Raw genomic sequence first — 18176 nt, 5'->3', positions numbered from 1 at the left:
ACTAATCTGTTCAAGGAAAAGAAAGGGGGAAAACAATAATAACTTCATGCTGTGCTTGGTTAAAGATTTGCTTACGTTCAGCACAGTTAATTTCTGGGAAGGGTGAAGTAACTCCTCCGGTCAGCTTGCCTTGGCTTGTTGCAGCGGGTGGAGGAGGTCTCTACACCTTTGAAGAATTCGGCAGTGAGTGCCTTCCCTCTTTTAAATCTGACAAAATGAAATGTATTGCAAGAACACACTTGCTGAACAGGTTTTTAGACTCATTGTGCATGCACTGAAGGCCTGTTTCTCACCTAAATTTCCACTTGACAGTGAGAGGTTTTAAAAGATTTACTCTGCAGATGTAAGATTTATGCTTTATATTCATGCAGTCACTTACAATAAGGTTGTATTTATTAACATGAGTAAATGCAACATTAGCTAACATGTACTAACATCTACTAATATAACAATATATACAACTTTACTGTTAAATGTTTTCATGCATTTCTTTGTAATATCATCAAACGTGTTAGATACTGATGTAATGAACACATCTGAAATCTAAATAAAACAAATTGTGCCATTTATCCTTCTTGTATTTTGCTGTATTGCTTTTTACAGACTTTTAAATGTTTGTTCTGGTGTAATTAAATAGTTAACTATACCTAAAAAGACATAACTGGAATTATTACATTTAAACAAATGTATTTCCTTGGGTGTGGTTCGTTACTAAGATGACTTCTAAAATCTTATGCGGGTTAGTAGCAAACATTCACCACCTCCATATTATGACCCCAAGAGACCCTGTTTATTATGCATATTGGCAAATTAGCTCCATTATAAATATGAAGTCACCTTTTTCAAATTAGTCTGAAGGAAATATAAGCAAAAAGAAGGGCATGGCAGCTTCCTTGTTCTTTACAATTAGATCCATCATTGTCAATCAGCAGTTGACAGGTATTCATGTTATGCAACAAAACATTGAAATTAAAACATCACACTCTCAGTAGACTGGAAATTAAGAGATAACCTTGCAGTTGAATTCCTACTGACGGATGGCAAACTGTACAGACTTTCACATTTAGCACAAGACATTTAGACGATCAGCAATGATGACATGTATATTATAAACTGATGGAAATTTGTGTGTTGCAACAATATTTAAATAAGGCATTAAAGTAATAAATAAATAAATATTTACACATTAATATCTGCAGTTTATTGCAAAGTGATTGCTTTTGGTGATCATTTAGGGTCATTCTTATTTTCGTACTCCAAGAGAGAAAAAGAGGAATGATTGTTTCAATTATTGTTTTCACAATATTTGATTACAATTCATTACTTAATATAACGAAGGTGATGTAAATGTTATAATGTACTATATAGATCTAATTGGACGGTCTCTAAAGAGCCATTGGCCTACAGGGGGCGCACAAAAGTCCACGTTTCAATCCAATGTGCAAACGTACCATCTAACTATTGAGACTGTTGTCGATCTTCAGAATTGTACAATTACTAAAGGTAAAACAATTACAACAATATTTTACTATTTGCCAATGTAAAAATAGTAAGTGGTGCATTGTTTTCTTTATTTTGTTATGTATGTTTTTAAGCATGCCCTACTGTTAAACATTAATAACATTGGCAAGCGAGAGCACTTTTGTTCACCAACACTTCCGTTTTTCGCGTAATACTGATGTCAACAATTGTCACAGGCTCAAAGATGTTGGGTCATGTTGACTAAATGATCGAGTTACCCGCGGTATAGCTAAGTGGGTGGTCTGTCTCCCCCAGGGTTGGGCAGGGTAGCCCCCAGAAAATACCTCAAATATTGCCTCGATCGTTTCAGGATATTTATAACTTTTTAATGATCTGAAACACAACCTTGTGTTTCCAGAATCAAAGGAGCAATTTTCATTAAATATCAATTTGGAAATGTGCTTAGGATAGTGTTGGGAAATGTATTTGTAGGCCGTGCATTGAAAGAACTGCATAATCAAAACATGACATTGTTCATTCAATTCATAAACGCTGAAGTTTGATACAAAATCATTCACAGCACTATCCAAATTACAAGGCAGTGACAAAAACCACGCACATGTTGTGGTTAATAATACATGGCCCGTAGAGACAGTTCATGTTAAGGCTGCATATTTGGTTGGCTGGTTAAAAGCACAAAGTAACTTTTTTAATCCATTCATCATGCCTTTACTGTTCCCGCAGAGGATTAAAGGGGTTTATAATCAGTCACTCAATGTTATATGTATGGGAAAAGAACTGGTCTCAGTCTTGACAAAATGATTTCTCAATGGACCGGGAAGGCTCATTTGCATAACAATTATGGGAACTGCATGGAACTACTTTTCTGTGGCTTTCTACAGAATGAAAGACAATTTATTTCTTTATTCATAAAGAACTGAGTGCTTGAACTTCACTGGTGTACTTTTGTATGATGGGACGTAATCCATAGAGAGTGACACCTCATGGGATAGCCTAAATATGGATGAATAATTGCGACCCCTATAACACACACACACGGCACTCACTGTCTTGCCCGACCACTTTATTGGGCATGCAATACATGATGCAATACAATTATATATATTCATGTCGTGATGAATTCGTCTGTATAGTTGAACACATTTCAGAATACATATGAAATGATCTCAATCTAAACTAAACTGGTCAACAGATATTATTAATATACGTTATTTGTCGTTGTAAAAAATTTTTTGCTTTACGAAATTATATTTGTTGGGAAATTATTTATTTGTGCTATAACGTCCTACAATGAGGAAAGCTCGTTGCTTTAAAGTCTCTTGCTCAAGCCCCTCCCTCTCTGACTCAGCGGTCACATGACTCATAAAGTTTGATGTCCTGCCCAAACTTTCAGAAAGTTAGTTAGGTTAGTGAGGGGGCTGTGATTTTTAATGCGCAGTACTACAGTCACTACTAATGTCTGCATCAGAAGACCCGTAAACTTTTGTGAAAGTCATACGGACACCGCGTAAAGACTTTAGACACTTTGGAAGAAGTTTAAAGGACAAAGTTGAGTAGATATGAGCGTTTCCAGATTTATGGCTGTGTTTTCGGCAAGCAGAAAAACACAGCGCTGTCTACTTTCTTCGCAAGGCTCGGATGACTAATACATTGGACGGACACAGAAAGGAGTCGGGCTGCTTGGATTTAAGTTTTTGACATTTTATGCCTTCAGCTTCTTGTTCACTCGGATAAAAAGAACAGCAGATTTCGCGCAGAAAACAGTGCGTTTAATTTGGAGCCATGGATCCGAGCCAGCACCAGCCTCCGGTCGGCCATCAGATCGTACATGTCCGGGGAGACTCTGAGACCGATCTGGAAGCTCTTTTTAACGCTGTGATGAACCCGAAAAACACTATCGTCCCTCCTTCTCTGCCTATGAGGATGAGAAAGCTGCCAGACTCCTTCTTCAAGCCACCAGAGCCAAAGTCCCACTCTAGACAAGTAAGACCACCCCACCGAACCCAAAAACTATTCCTCCAAAGTTATTCCTGCGCCTGACACTTCGAGCGAGCGGCACCGTTGCATAGCTTCACACAACCTTCGAGCTTGTGGCGACTTTCGCAAACTTTCCTATTAAAATCGACGGCGCTGTCTACGCTGCGAGTCAGGCTCCGTTGATTATAATGGGACTCGACGCCATCAGTGACATCATCTTCTGTGCACATTTTGTTCCTTTAACAAGTTTGCCTCTTGTAGATATTTTTCGACAAAACATTTTTATAAACGCAAGTTAACTGCTTTTATAAACCAATATTGCACCAGAATTTCCAAAACTTTGTGTATGTGTCTTAAGTGTTGCATAAAAAGATAAATGTCGTAAATGTTTAAGTTTAGTTTTATATAGTGTAATGTTACAGCAGCAAAGAAAAGTGAGAAAAGTTGTTTAAAAGAGTGACATCTAGCAGCATTTTAAGATTAAAATCGTTAGTCGGCTACAGAACTCATCGGGGTTTTCTCGATCTTGGACTCGCGTACCGCGCATGCGCCGATGAGAGGTTGACTTTGCTAAGAAGTTGCCCCAGGACAGCCCGTTTCCTACAGAGCTCCTCCTAAAGTCTGCAGTGTGGGCCACATCCGATTTTTAAATTTGTGTTATTGTGAGAGGAGCTGATAATGAAAGCAAACCCACCCTGTGTATAAATCTCACCACTAGTATTTAAGTTTCCCTATTGCATAATTGTATTCATGTTGGAAATCCTTTTCAGAATTCACAAATCCTTTCACATTAATGATTGCTTTACGTTGAGTCCTATGGATGTTTTCATTATAATAAATGTAATTCCCTAACCCTCCACAGGCCAGCACAGATGCAGGTACCGCTGGTACACTCACACCCCAGCACATCAGGGCACACTCGTCTCCTGCCTCCCTGCAGCTGGGGGCAGTTTCCCCTGGCGCGTTGAGCAGCATGGGTCAGCCAAACCCCCCACCTCAGCACCTCCGCCAGTCCTCGTATGAGATACCCGACGATATACCACTACCCCCAGGCTGGGAGATGGCCAAAACCCCTTCAGGCCAGAGATACTTCCTGAAGTGAGTTAAATTTGTCATGCCTGATATGATTTGTATGCCACAGTCGTGTCTGTGCTGTTTTGTGTACGTGGATTTGGTGTTAACTGAATAACCCTTGACCTTTAGAATATGCAATGCTATCAGCAAGTTTAGAAGTAAAGGACTTAATTGCAACAAAGACACATTTTAGAGTTTATTATAACAGTTACAGCAATAAATAGCAACATCTGTCCTTTTATTGTAAATGAAACAGATGAGAACTCATTCTTGTGCCGTAACACTTTTTTGATCAGAGAAAATTCCCAATAAGGAATCTTTTCTCCAGCTGGTTTATAGATCCTAGTCTTCGCAACAGTTTGTTAGCTCGTGTGCCAAGGTTTTCTTCTTTGTGTGTGTGTGTGGGGGTACTTGGAGCTTCTACGGATTGGGTTTCAGAAGGGAACAAAGGCCCTGTGTAACAGCGTAGAGTAGTGGAAGACGGGCCGGCCTGCCAAACTCATCTGCCTTGCCACAGAGCTCTAACACAGGACTCAATCCGAGAGCCCATAGAGTTAAAGTGGCAAATGAAACTTCAAGGGAGTACATTCCGTCCTTTTGAAACGCTCTATTTAGGCTCTCATTATTTATTTGATAGCTGCTATATTAAGACTGAATTGATACAACTCTTTTTGCATATAATGTTTCTGGGATGTCGGGATCGGTGACCCTCTGACCAGCCGGTTCTAGACAAACATGATTAGTCTCCAGTTTACTGTGATAAAATGGAGAGCTTTTAAAACCAGATGTTTGGAGGGTGAACATCTGGAGAACATCTGCTTCATTTGGACCAGATCTACAGGAATTGTGCAAAGAGAGAAGAGGGACAGGGAGGGGGAAACGCCACTTGTGTAGTCGCCTCACAAGACCGAGGCTGATGTTTTGGAAATGTTGTAACTACTAATATAACACAGAGGACAGGCTCATCTTTAAAGGGATAGTTCACCTAAAATTGAAAATTCGATTAGCATTTACACACCCTAAAGTGTTTTGGTTCTTTTGAACACAGAAGAAGGTATTTTGAAGCATGTGGGAAACCAAACAGTTCTTGGGCACTGTTAACTACCATAGTAGTTTAGTTTCCTACTATAGTAGTCGATGGTGCCCCAAAACTGTTACTTTACAAACATTCTTCCAAATATCTTCTTTTGTGTATGCGCAACAATACAATTTATACAGATTTGAAGCAGATTGAGCTTGAGTAAATGATGACCAAGTTTTCTTTTTTGGGTGAACTATCCCTTTAAGACCCAGTCATTCACAGCTTCAGAGTTAGGCAGCTTGTTCTTTATTTCTTTAACAAAAAATATAAGGCTCATGCCATCCATTAAGAAGGTGATTCTCAGGCAAACACAGGGCAAATAAGACGTCTCGCTCCTTCTACCTTCCCAAGTTGTCTGTGTGTGGGCATTGTTTGATCTTTACCCAGGCCAGTGCTCAAATACACAAATGAAAGTCAGGGTGTCCAAGACTTCTCTTGTCTGTTGAACCCCTCCTTTTAACATCTCTTTGTTTGGGGTTTTGGAGAACCGGGAGGCTCGTTTTATTAATCTCTTATTGTTGTTGACCCTGGCTTTGTTTGTGCAAAACTTTCCCACAGGAATGGTTTGTCTACAGTTTCTTAATTTTCATATTGAGCGCATTCTATATTTAATTTGAAATTAAATGCACATGTAAAATTGTATAATTCACATTCATAGTAACAGTCTGTTTACTTGCACATCAAAAGTGTCGATGATGTGTGGATTCACTGGTGGCTTCAAGGATCTTGTGCTGGAAAATGGAACCACACTCCTATTTATAATCGCAGCCTCTTCAAACGATGGCTCCGTGCCAACTTGTTTCAAACTCCGCTCACATTACTTTCAGGTACAGTTCTTCCTTTCCTGCTTGTACTTAACTCTCACATGAGCTCCTTACACCTGAGGTTTCATCTAAGAGGGGAATTTGAACATCAATGTGGGATACAGATAAGCGTAGGGTGCAGTATCCGGATGTCTCATGCGAGTTACACAGCCGAGGGAAGCATGACCATTTCCGTTTCTGTGTGAATGAAAGCGCAGTTTGTGAATCCGCTGTGACGCTGCGTCAGTAGATATAAAACAGATTGTGTGCAGAGGAGAGAGGGGCCGCTTTCTTCATCCAGTGACAATCATGTGATCCAGTCAAATATAGACAAACAAGATTGAAAGACTGAACACAGAGTAAAGGTTCTGTCTCATTAATGCTTGTTAGATTGTAGCCGGAAATGGTTACACTGTAACCTTTTTGTCCTTCAGTATTAAGTTTAGCCGTAGCTTGGGACTCTGCTTCTGTTGTGGTGATGAATTTGAAAAAGTCGGGAGAACATAAAGTTATCAGAAGACGTATTCAACCTGTAACAACCAGTCATTTGAAACGGTTTAGCAGCAGAAGCTCTCGATTATAGGGAACTATTTTGGTGAAGCTTCCAGATGTTAGTTGTGGATTTGCTTACTGTGATTATAGTTTTGCTGTGTGTTTTGTGTTCGGCAGGAAAAGTAGTTTTCTTTTTTTTTAGAATGTGAGGTTGGTGATTGGTTTGATTTTTATTATGTTACAGCTGATAAAATGGCTTGACAATTCTGTATTATTTTAATTGAACTTAAAGGGGTCGTTCGCCCCAAAACAATGAAAACTCTGTCACCATTTATTCACCTTGTGTGGTTCGAAACCTGTATATGGCTCTTTTTTTATGTGGAACACAAAAGAAGATATTTTCAGAAATGTCTTGGTGTCCAGACAATGGAAGTCAATGCGGACCAATGTTGTTTGGTTACCAACGTCCCTATGTTCTGGAGAAGAAAGTAAGTCATAGAGATTTAAAATGCCTGACAGAATTTTCATTTGTGGGTACACTATTCATTTCGTCGATCATAATTGTGATGCCTTGCCCAAATTAACTTTCAAATCCTGGTTCACCATGCATCTTATCTGGGCCTTCATGTCTTCCTGCTTTCATTCTAAACCTTGTGAAGGAGAGAAGTGGGAAAAGGTCAACATGATGTGTTGACCTCTCCTTTTTTTCCCTTTTTTCCAACAGTTTACTGTGAGCTTTGATTTATAATAGACTCTGACAGAGGGTGGGGGGAGGCTCGGGCGGTTGAGGGTCATCTTGTTTAGTTCTCGCCTGCCTGTTTTTTGGGACCCATGAGGGGGGGGACTAAGTTCACAGGGCACTAACACTGAGACCAGGGTCATAAACTAATGAAGGATTCTAATTTAGAGAATGTGGCCAAATAGAGGGGCTAATCAGTGTTTCCGTTGTCTTATTAAAGCCAGGATTCGGTGGGGGATTAGCCCACGGGAGGGCGGCCCTTGCTGAGAAGGGCCCTCAGGGATGTGGACCCCAGCTATCACCGGGATTAAACCCTATGATGGGAACCGCCGCTGCCCCTCCACCCTTTCTTAAACATGCTGCTTTTAATTAGTACACAAAGGTGTGTCTCCGATTCACACTGAATCTTTCCTCAAGGCGAAACTTTGTTGCATTAAGGCTGTCAAGATAATTTTTCAAAGATTTGGGTAAGAAGGTGAGCGACATGACTAATTTGCATATAATACAACACTTCTGTGTGTGAGGTGACATGGTGGTGATGATGGTTGGTGGAGAAGTGTAGTGTTTTAATGAGCACTATTTGGGTTTCACAACATGCTTACCATTAAATCAGTGTGGCCTCAAGGTCCATAAACCAGAACTGGAGCTCCTATTTCCTTCCTGCTGTGTACTCCACCATGGGATTTTCTTGGTTAAGGTTGAAGGTGAACCTGGAGGAAAAGGACATGAGGATTTCTCTGGGTGGACTGTAACATCATTTTTATGTTTGCATTTAATTGCACGTAGCTCACTAAATGGCTTTATTTTGACTTTGCGGTTTTTGTGCTGCTGCAACATGCTGCACAAACATACTGCAGGACATCCAAGCTGTTCCAGCAAAAACAAATGGCGTGTGTTTTTTTTTTTTTTGAATAAAACACGTATAAGCAGACAACACGCTCACAGCCTTTTGTTACAGTGGGTTGTAAAATTTGTGCTACTTCAGGAAGCATTGCATGTCAAGACACAAACAGTCTTTGTTATTGTGCTGCAGTCTTCTGGGGTGGGCTGTTTTCTTTTGGATTTTCCTCACACACTCAAACTCCATTTTCCTCAAGCCAGTTGGGAAAATATTTGCTTTGCTGCCTTTTTTCCCCATCTTAAAGGAGGTATCCGCTAGATTCACGTCCGTCTCGATTTCCAAACAGTTCAATTGTGTGTTATGGGAACACATGAGCAACGCAGACATGACGGGATTAGTAGAGTGCTCTGAGGAGTTTTGTGTTCATGTGATTTATTCACGTGATCATGATTTAACTTCATCTTCTACTCCTATTCGTGTTTAAACGGACTCATCGGGAGGGCCGGTTTGAATCATGCTGTGTTAAATTGCACCCTTGTGTGTGTGAGTTTGGAGCAAGTGTGTTGTGTACTGCTTTTGGTTGTTTCTTTGATGGCTAACGGTTAGGCCATCTGGGTCAGGCTTCTCTTCCCAGCTCCATTTGTAGCACATTTGTGCAGAGGACAGTGAAGGGAGTGAAAGTTTGCTGTTGTAAATGTGATCAGCATCACGGGGAGAGGCTGGTTGTTCTCCCCACCAACCCTGACCACAGTCTTGCTTTGGTTAAATGGACAAACAAGGGCATTTTAGGGGCCTGTCTACTATTTTATTAGAAAAGAATAGTTTGCCCCTACTGACATAAATCTATAGAAATTTTTCCTTTTTCTAGAATATTATCAGAATCTTTTTTACACCGAGATATGAATGGCCAGAGGAGACTTGCAATATAGTTCTGCTTGTGTATTATAAAGTTTTGAAGCTTCTGTTCACGTCTATTGAAATTAGATGGAATGCAGCACAGGGTTCAGAATGTTTCCTTTTTAGCCTTTTTTCAAACTATTTGCAATATTTTTAGAGACAGTTTTATTAGAGAATTACGTCATTTGTCAGATAACAGTCACTCCATTTTGTAATGTTTAGTTTCCCAGGTCGGGGTGGATTCATTTCCCAGCTCATCTAGTGTGAAGCATTCACTCTGAGCAAAATGTGTGTTTGTCAAGCTTTGGCTTTATTGACCACACACAAACAAGACCCTTTCCTGTTGAAGTGTCATCTGTGTATGTACATATAGAAGGCAGAGTTAGCCAGACCAGTGTTTACTCAGTCCTGATGTAACACCTTTGCCCCAGACATCAATGCTTCTACTGTCAGTGAGGAACAAACTGCTTCAGGAAGAACCCCTGCCTATATAAATTCTATTTAGATTTCCCAAACAACTCCGCATGTGTGTCGCTTTCAGTTTTTTTGCTTTTCATTAGCGGTTTAGCTACTACAGGTCAATGAAGCACAACCTCCCAAATCTCATTATGTAAAAATGTACAGGTATGATTGGTCTTTTTACATTTTGTACATCATGGTAGTGTAAACAGACGTGTCTGGAGAGGATGATTTTAATAACCGTGTAGTAATGAGAATAGGATTTCCTCTGTCTAAATATGGGGTTTGGTCCTAACCAGCCATGTCGGCGATAAGCAGCAGAACATTTTGTTTTATCACTTTGTTTTTCTTTTTCCAGCGTTTTGTAGAGTAACAATTAAACTTCAGCCATCTTTTGCTTCGAATTGAAAGTCAAATGTCTTGTCGCTGGATACTGCGAAAGGCAAGATTTTGGCAATACAGAAATATGAGGTCTTTTTTAAATGAGCTCTACCAAAGTTTCCTTTAGTATTTTTCTCTCTCTTTCATTTTCTGACCGACTGTGTTAACTCACCGCTTTGTCCACTGGCCCCTGTGATATGAGCTCTCCTTCAAAGAGGAACTTAAATCCGGCCAGAGGTCATCAGGTCGCTCAATAATCTCTCCTGATGATGTCCTGCTGACGGAAGCTCAGTCACTCATCCACCCGTCATGATACACGCCCGCTCGCTCGTCCGTGATGGAGAAATGGAGAGCCGACTGGGGTCCTGACTAACAGCATTCAGCCTTTCATAATGGTCACTTGTCTGTGACTTCATTACAGGCTAATATACAAAGTCTTTGTGTGGATATGTGTTTTAGGATTTTTTTTCTTTGGATGGTTTTAGTCATTTTTGGTGAATTTTAAGAAAATATTGGAACACGCATACTGATGAGACGTATAGTCTGAAGGCACTCTGTATGATGCGTAAATTTAAAACAAGCATTCATTCATTTAACTTGTTTACATCTCATTTTTGCTGTATCACTTATCATGTATATGTTGGTCCCCTCGCCTGCTATTTTCCATGTTAAATGCAACTAAAGCTGTCGTTGTATGAGGACAGATCATTCCCTATGCCCATATTCCCGTAATTTAGGGTCAAATATTTGTTGTTTCTTCGGCAGAAGTGGAAAACACACATTGCTTACTAAAGTGAGTGGAACTGTGAGAAGCATTCAACGCTGCACCTCCAGCTCTGTTAAAAATAACTGCAGCACAATAAACAGAGGCCTGATAATTGGGCCATCAATCATGTCGAGCGCTTGGGTGGGTCTAGGGCCAGTGCCGTGAGCTCGCTAACCTCCCCTCTCCACCGACCACCTCCTCCTCCAGCGCTCTCTGATTTCATGAGCGGTGATAACAGCTGGAGAGGAAATCAGGAAGTTAAGTTCTGTAGAGGACTGTCTCACTTTGTGTCTCTCTGACACGGAGGGTTTGCTGAGTGGTCATGGCTCAATGTGATTTGAGTGCCAGAATCCCCACCTCCGCTCTCACTGTCTAGCCATTGGCCATAACCCAAAAGTTTGGCTGTTAGGGCTTTAGACCCTTGCTTTGTCTACATTTGTCAGTCAACAAGTTTCTCTTTCTTTCTGTAGTTCTGTAGTATGGAGGGTTATACTTGTCTGGCTGATAATGTTTAAAACTCTGAAGGGTGTTTGTGGGGGTCCTATGAGCGGAACTCTATCCTGTCTTTGCTTTTGTCTCCATCTCTGGCTCCTTAATCTTCAATAACGCCTCTCAGCTGGTGGCCCCCAATGATCTGTAATGGGCCCTGAGCTGTAGACGTGACAGTGATGGGTTTCCTTCTTGGATATTGTTGCTGCAGGTTTGTTGGTATAAATGTGCAGTCACCCTCATTGAACTCCACTGATGAGCGATTACCGGTTGATGTAATTGGTTAGTCATTAAACAGCTGTTTTAGTGCTGTTAGCTACGTAAGGTTATTTGTTGCAACATATTGTGTAAAATATAAAATAAGAGTCACATTTTATGTAGGCCACATATGGATTTGTTACTCTTAGCTGGTTTTTGGTCATCCTCCCGTTTTCCCGGTACTTTCCAGCCGAGTGAAGGAAAGCTAGTGTGCTTCATTTTTTAAGTGTGTTTGTGTATGAAAAGTGCTGAAGGAACATTACAAAAGTGAGGCAATGCTTGGGCTCGGGCCCAAACTAGGTTGTGAGTTGATGACCACAAAAACACATGTTCCAAAACTTTGTTTGTTTCCGTGCTGCCTACTGCCTATTTGGTTGATTCCAGGGTTATGGATGGGACATTTTCAATCTGAACTTGAAATATTAGTTCTCGGAGAATGTAATTATTACCAATAAATTGAATCATCTGTTTTTATTTTGCTTAACCCCTGCGTATCAGTTTATGGATGAGTTTCTATTTAAAAAAAGAGATACATTGATGCATTATGGACGTGACAAAATTTTTTAGACGACATCATTTTTAGGATTTCTGTGAATTAAAATGTACAATCCAGAAGCAATACTACCCATCATATGGAGAAGGAATGGCTACGCAAAAAACATAAAATAGTTACTATATTTTAATGTTTCTGTTTATCACTACTGTTATGGATGTGACAATTCACGTGGTTTTTTAAACCACTGACATCTGTCCTATCAGTTTGTTTTTCTTCCTAAATTTGACATTTGTATACATCTACCCATATGGCCGATGAAAGTGACAGTTCCAAGTTTTATTTGAAAGGTGGGACTTCCTGTACCAGAGCCGTCCCATTGGGTGTTCCAATTCCTCCTATTAATTTTAAAACAAGCACCTTTATAACATCTCCAGCAGGACACTCGGGGCTAATAAAGCCCACCTGTGTGAATGCGCCAGCTTCTGCCCTCACTGAAACCCAAGAGGAGATCTTCATACTCTACATCCTGTGCTCCAATTAAAATTAATTCACACAGCCTCTTGCTCTCTCCCTCTCTGTACACCCCCCCCCCCATCTCACTGTCATAGTTTCCAGCAGCATAGGAAGGGGGAGGACTGGGGTGATCTAAAGTGTAACAGGACCACAGCGAAACCACTCATCCAATAGAGTTCACAGGAATTGCTTCCGCGCTCGTTTTTCCCCTTATTCTTTTCCTCCGCAGCCTTTCTTTTTTTGTTTGGCGGTCATTTGGCCCTGCCCCGTGACCCTCCTGAAGAGGCCCCCTGTTCCTCGTCTGCTGCGACCCGGGCAGTTTCCTGGAGTGTGTGTGTGGGTTGGGGGTAGGGTGGCTTACTGGTAGGTGGGTGGGAGAGGGGGCAGTTTTTTGGCTGCTCCTTTGATCAGTAAAGCATAAACAAGAGGGAGCTTAGAGAGAGGGGGTGGTGAAGTGCTGAGTCAGTCTCTCTCTCTTTCTCTCTTTCTCTCTTTGTTTTTCTTACTCCCTCCTTCTCTCATAAGGCAGTGATGGCGGAATAGTGACTAATTGGTGGAGAGAAAGTGACGACAAGAAAAAACATAGAGCTGTGTTTATGATAGGAAGGGGGTCACGTGAGTTTATCATTGTAGTAGTGTTTGAAAATGTCTGATTCTGTATTTTGTCGGTTCAAGATTATGGTTCGGTAAGTGCAGGGTGGTCATTGACCACAACGATGCCATTATTTAACAAATAAATCAAATAATGATGACAAATGAAGTATGAAAAACAGCTTAAAGATGAGGAGCCAAGCAGACGAAAATGTATTGGTCGACTTATCATTAGTCAAGACACCCAAAAAAGTTCAACACATGCAAATCTCATACGTTTTCGGCGACAAAACCCCTTTTAAATGGGCAAAGACAGCAGAGCGGGGTAAAAAGAAATGGGTGAATAGCATTTAGGGTTTTGGGTCGTAGCTTGGTCTGAGTCTTTGTCCAGCAGGTGAAAGCTTTGTAAAACTGGCGCCAGATTGTTAAAGAGGCTGACACTTCAGTGTGTTGAAACAGGCAGAGAGAGAAAGAAACCTCCTGGGAGGAGACCCACTACTGACCCTGCCTGAATGTACAGGCCCTCGCCAGAGAGACAGAGAGACAGAGAGACAGAGAGACAGAGAGACAGAGAGACAGAGAGAGAGAGAGACAGAGAGAGAGAGAGAGAGAGAGAGGGCTTTTCCTGTGTTAGCTCTTCATCTTAATCGAGCAACAAGCCCTGACAAAGTCTTCATTAGAAATGCCACCACACTGCTATCAAAAGACATGAGAGTGGCGTTCATTTCAGTATGAAGCATTTCATAACCGTCTCATTAGACGGGACGTCTTGTGTTTTTAGGACGTTTTGTGTTGAAGGTTTTACTTGCAGCAATATGTTGGTTTAAAAACTTAAGCACATAATCCAAACTGGTTCTGTCTTGCCCTGATTCAAGTTAGATTGCAGACCTGAAATGTGCGTCACCTCCAAACACGCGTCTTTGTGCTGCCCACCCCATCCCAATCTCTGCTGGTAAATTGCGTGCTTGTGCAGGACGCTGGAACCATTTCCTATAAAGATTTGCTCAAATGAGAAGAAAAAGAGATCGCAACTTTGAGTGTTTAGGAAGCGGGGAGGAGTTGTCAGGTTTGAAGGCGTGAGATTAGATAATGCAAGAATGTGCCTTCATACAGAACTGTCAAGAAACAGATGAGATTTTTGCAGTGGAATATCGCTGCTGTCCTTCTGAAACCTCATATCTCCAAGTTTTGTGATTTATTTTTTTTGGCATAAATCATTATTATTTTGTTTGCCACTAGCTTTTGCCAATATCTAACAATACAAAATATGAAAACGTGATTGTCAACTTTGACACCACAGTATGCAGTATCGTTTAAAAATGTTTCATTTCCTGAAAAACAGTGAATTTAGACATACAAGGTACATACAAACCAAAGTTCTTTCATTTGCGTGCCTTCATTTTGTGTTGAATCTGTATGACTTATTTTCTTCAGAGAAACACAAGCAAGTTTACTTGAATGTCTCTGATCTCATCCCTACAGTGAAAGTGGGTAGAGCCCGGGAGCTGTCAACCTAAGGAAATGCTCCACATGACACAATATTTCAAATGTAATATTTTAATGAATATTTAAAAAATTTCATATTATTGATGTGTGAGGAACAGACTGAAAATTAATAAAATGTAATTCAATAAAATGCTATTAATAACTCAATTTAAAACACCGCCATAAATAAATAACTTTTTGGTGATCCAAAAAAGTAATACAAGTTTGGAACTAAATGAAAGAAGTATTACCTTTTTGAATATTTTTCTCATTTATTTAGTTTTTTCATAGCTCAAGGCAAATGTGTCTCTTTCTGTTTGTTGGGATTAAATCCTCACTAGGGCCTCAGTTCTCTGGCAGTATTTATCCCAGCTCCACATGTGATAGACTGCTTAACCTTTAAGTGGCAAACTGCAGTGAAGGAGAAAAAAACAACACTGCGTCAAACGGCACCGCTCACCCTACCACCCCGCTGTCTGTTTAGATTCAGAATAAACAAACGGTGTTAGTCTGGCTTCAGTCTCTCTCTTTGGTCTTGTTTATTCGTTATACGCGTGTTCATCACCGACCTTACACAGTAATAGTTGACTTCATGTGCAAATGATACAAGATTCAGTTTTCGGTCCAGCGATAACAGTCAAATCACATGTAAACTAGGTCAAAGTTCATTTAGTGACCTACAGTTAGACACACACCCTGCAGTGGCTCCATTACTGTAATACATCAGCAGATCTTAGTAAGAGTATAAAGTTTACCAAATGGAGACTATTTTTTGTGAGCAGGGCAGAATTAATGAAGTGTAGTGCCATTGGTAACAGGACAGCCCATCATTTACACACAGTTTGCAGAAGGCTTTGGAGATGTTTGGTACCTGCTTGCAGATAAAAGGATTGAAATGGCGACCAGGTTCTGATGATTACAAACATCTTGTAAAGTTTCATTTGCTGGAGGAGTATTTCAGCCGAGCACTGTTAAAATCAAATGTGTAATGGTGTGTTATATTAAGTACGTTTGCTGATGTTTGCTGGCGTAGATCTTTGCTTTATTTAGACATAAATGTGCGTGTGTGAAAAGCTAGAGAGCAGACAGCACTGAATTAAATACGCAAACATGCCTATGGTACAGAAATACTGTCTAGGTAGACAAATAAACATTGGTTAGCATGTCATTTGGAGATCAAACAAATGTAAACTTAATATTACTTTCATGAAATTTTTGGTATGGCAAACAAAGGCTAAATTTAAAACTACCTTTGTTAATTTAAAAATAAAATGTGTCAGTGTGTCCAAAACATTCACCAAGAATTAACTTTATATGCCATGCTTACATGTGCCTTTCTATCTCCTCATAGCCACAACGACCAGACAACCACCTGGCAGGACCCTCGCAAGGCCCTCCTTCAGATGAACCAGGCCGCTCCGGCCAGCCCAGTGCCTGTTCAGCAACAGAACATCATGAACCCTGCCTCAGGTCAGCAGCGATCCCAGACACTCGTTACGTATTAGAAACCACACTCACAGTCGCAGCATTCTCATGGTAATTCCACGGGTGTAGCGGTCTCTGTTTACATCCCACCCAACTCCACCTCTGTCCGAGCAAAAGCAGAAACCTTATCAGACGTATGAAACAGACAAATGCAAATGAATGCATATGAATGACAGTCGGTTAGGTTAGAAGCGTCTTGTTGGTCGGTCTCATGGAGTCACAATAAAGACCTGGGTGTCCAGACCTGGGTTTAGCCTTTGGGCGGTTTGAGAGGAACCAAACAAAACCAGTCTTGTTCAAGATTTTAAGGTGTTCCCTCTGTCATTCTATTGTCATGCTTTAGACAACAAACACAAATTCCACAGTGTTTCCCAAAGTTTCTGTGGTGAAAATGTTCAGATTCTGTACGTAAAATTAATTGGTTCTGTTCAAAAGTAAAGAAATCCATGTGTTTAAATTCAGTCAAAACTGGAAGAGTCACTTTGCTGGACTGTTCTCTCTCAGGTCCTCTTCCTGATGGCTGGGAACAAGCTATTACCTCAGAAGGAGAGATCTACTACATCAATCACAAAAACAAAACCACCTCTTGGCTGGACCCACGACTTGACCCACGTTTTGGTGAGCTCTAAATTCTTAAAGACGAAAGCAAATGAGAAAAGCTCAGCATTTTTAATACTACTTTATAAAACAGATTCCAACTATACATTTTGATTGGATGAGCCATGTTCACAGCCATTATGACAACAGAGCACCTCAGAGATGACATATTTTTGTAGGCCAACTCGGAAGTTAGCGGCGCTAAACTTAATTAAAAACGTGTTCCCTGGTAAGTAATAACTCCGTGAATGAATCCCCAACAATGTTTTTAAAGATTTGTGCCAATGTTGCATTATTTGTGAGATGTATATGTGTGATGACTTGTTAGTAACCACTGTTTTGAAAAAGTGTTATAACATAAAGGTTTAAAAAATCACAAGCGGGTTAGAACTGGTGTGTTTTGATGTCATTGATTAAAACGTGAAAATATTTGGAGGTTTTGTGGTGATTTAACAAAAACCCGTTCAAGAAACCCATAAACTTTGAGGCGATGGAACCGGAAGTGCTAAAATGCTTACTCACTTCCGGGGTTTGCTTATGAAAATACGTCATCTCTGAGGTACTCCATACAGATGTAAAGAAGTGTCTATGTTACTTGGCAACTGTAAACAACCTAAAGTAAGGTTTGTTAACCGTTTACCAAACTCTTAGGTCCCTTACGTGGTAAAAACACTTTAAATCAGTGTCATGGCTTATTGTTTTAATGTAAATTACAACACGTGACCCTGAAATCCAGACATAAGTCTCAATCATATTACGGGATTAGGAACATCAAAGTTGGGTATATGTTGTGTATGTTAACATTAGTAAATGCTTTTGTTAACATGAACTAACAATGAGAAATACTTCTACAGCATTTATTAATATTTATGTTATCGTCAGCATTTACTAATAAGATAAAATGTAATACTACATAAATATTACTAATAATATAATGACACATTTTTTTAATCTAAAGATGTAACTGTTAACATTAGTTTATGCCCCATGAACTAACATGAATGATTGTATTGATATGTACTAGCATTAACAAAGATTAATAAATGCTGAAAAACGCTATTGCTTATTGTTAGTTCATATTACTTAATGCATTTAATAATGATATAACTGAAATGAATGATTTTTTCTCGCTATTATTTTGCACAGAAAACTAAACATTATGTTGAGTCTTTGACCAATAAGCCTATATTAAAGATATTAAGGTTATATTTGTATACAGATTGTTCTTTACGTAGAATTAATATGTGTAAAAACCAATAAATCACAAAAA

General features: G+C 40.0%; 1 protein-coding gene across 2 annotated transcripts in view; it reads left to right on the top strand.

Annotated features, from left to right (window-relative positions):
- Positions 1–2819: 2819 nt before the first annotated feature.
- Positions 2820–18176, top strand: part of yap1 (Yes1 associated transcriptional regulator) — a 25507-nt gene continuing 10150 nt past the window's right edge. The window contains exons 1-4 of one of the 2 annotated variants that reach the window (XM_079465401.1): positions 2820–3465; positions 4322–4557; positions 16176–16294; positions 16814–16927. In XM_079465401.1, coding sequence (XP_079321527.1) covers positions 3265–3465; positions 4322–4557; positions 16176–16294; positions 16814–16927 — 670 coding nt within the window. In that variant the 5' untranslated portion in view covers positions 2820–3264. The remainder of the gene's footprint in view (positions 3466–4321; positions 4558–16175; positions 16295–16813; positions 16928–18176) is intronic. The other variant, XM_079465402.1, reaches the window with a different exon arrangement.

The sequence above is a fragment of the Barbatula barbatula genome, assembly GCF_947034865.1.
Source record: "Barbatula barbatula genome assembly, chromosome: 10".
In the NCBI taxonomy this organism is placed as follows: domain Eukaryota; kingdom Metazoa; phylum Chordata; class Actinopteri; order Cypriniformes; family Nemacheilidae; genus Barbatula; species Barbatula barbatula.
This window is presented reverse-complemented; position numbering and strand designations above follow the sequence as displayed.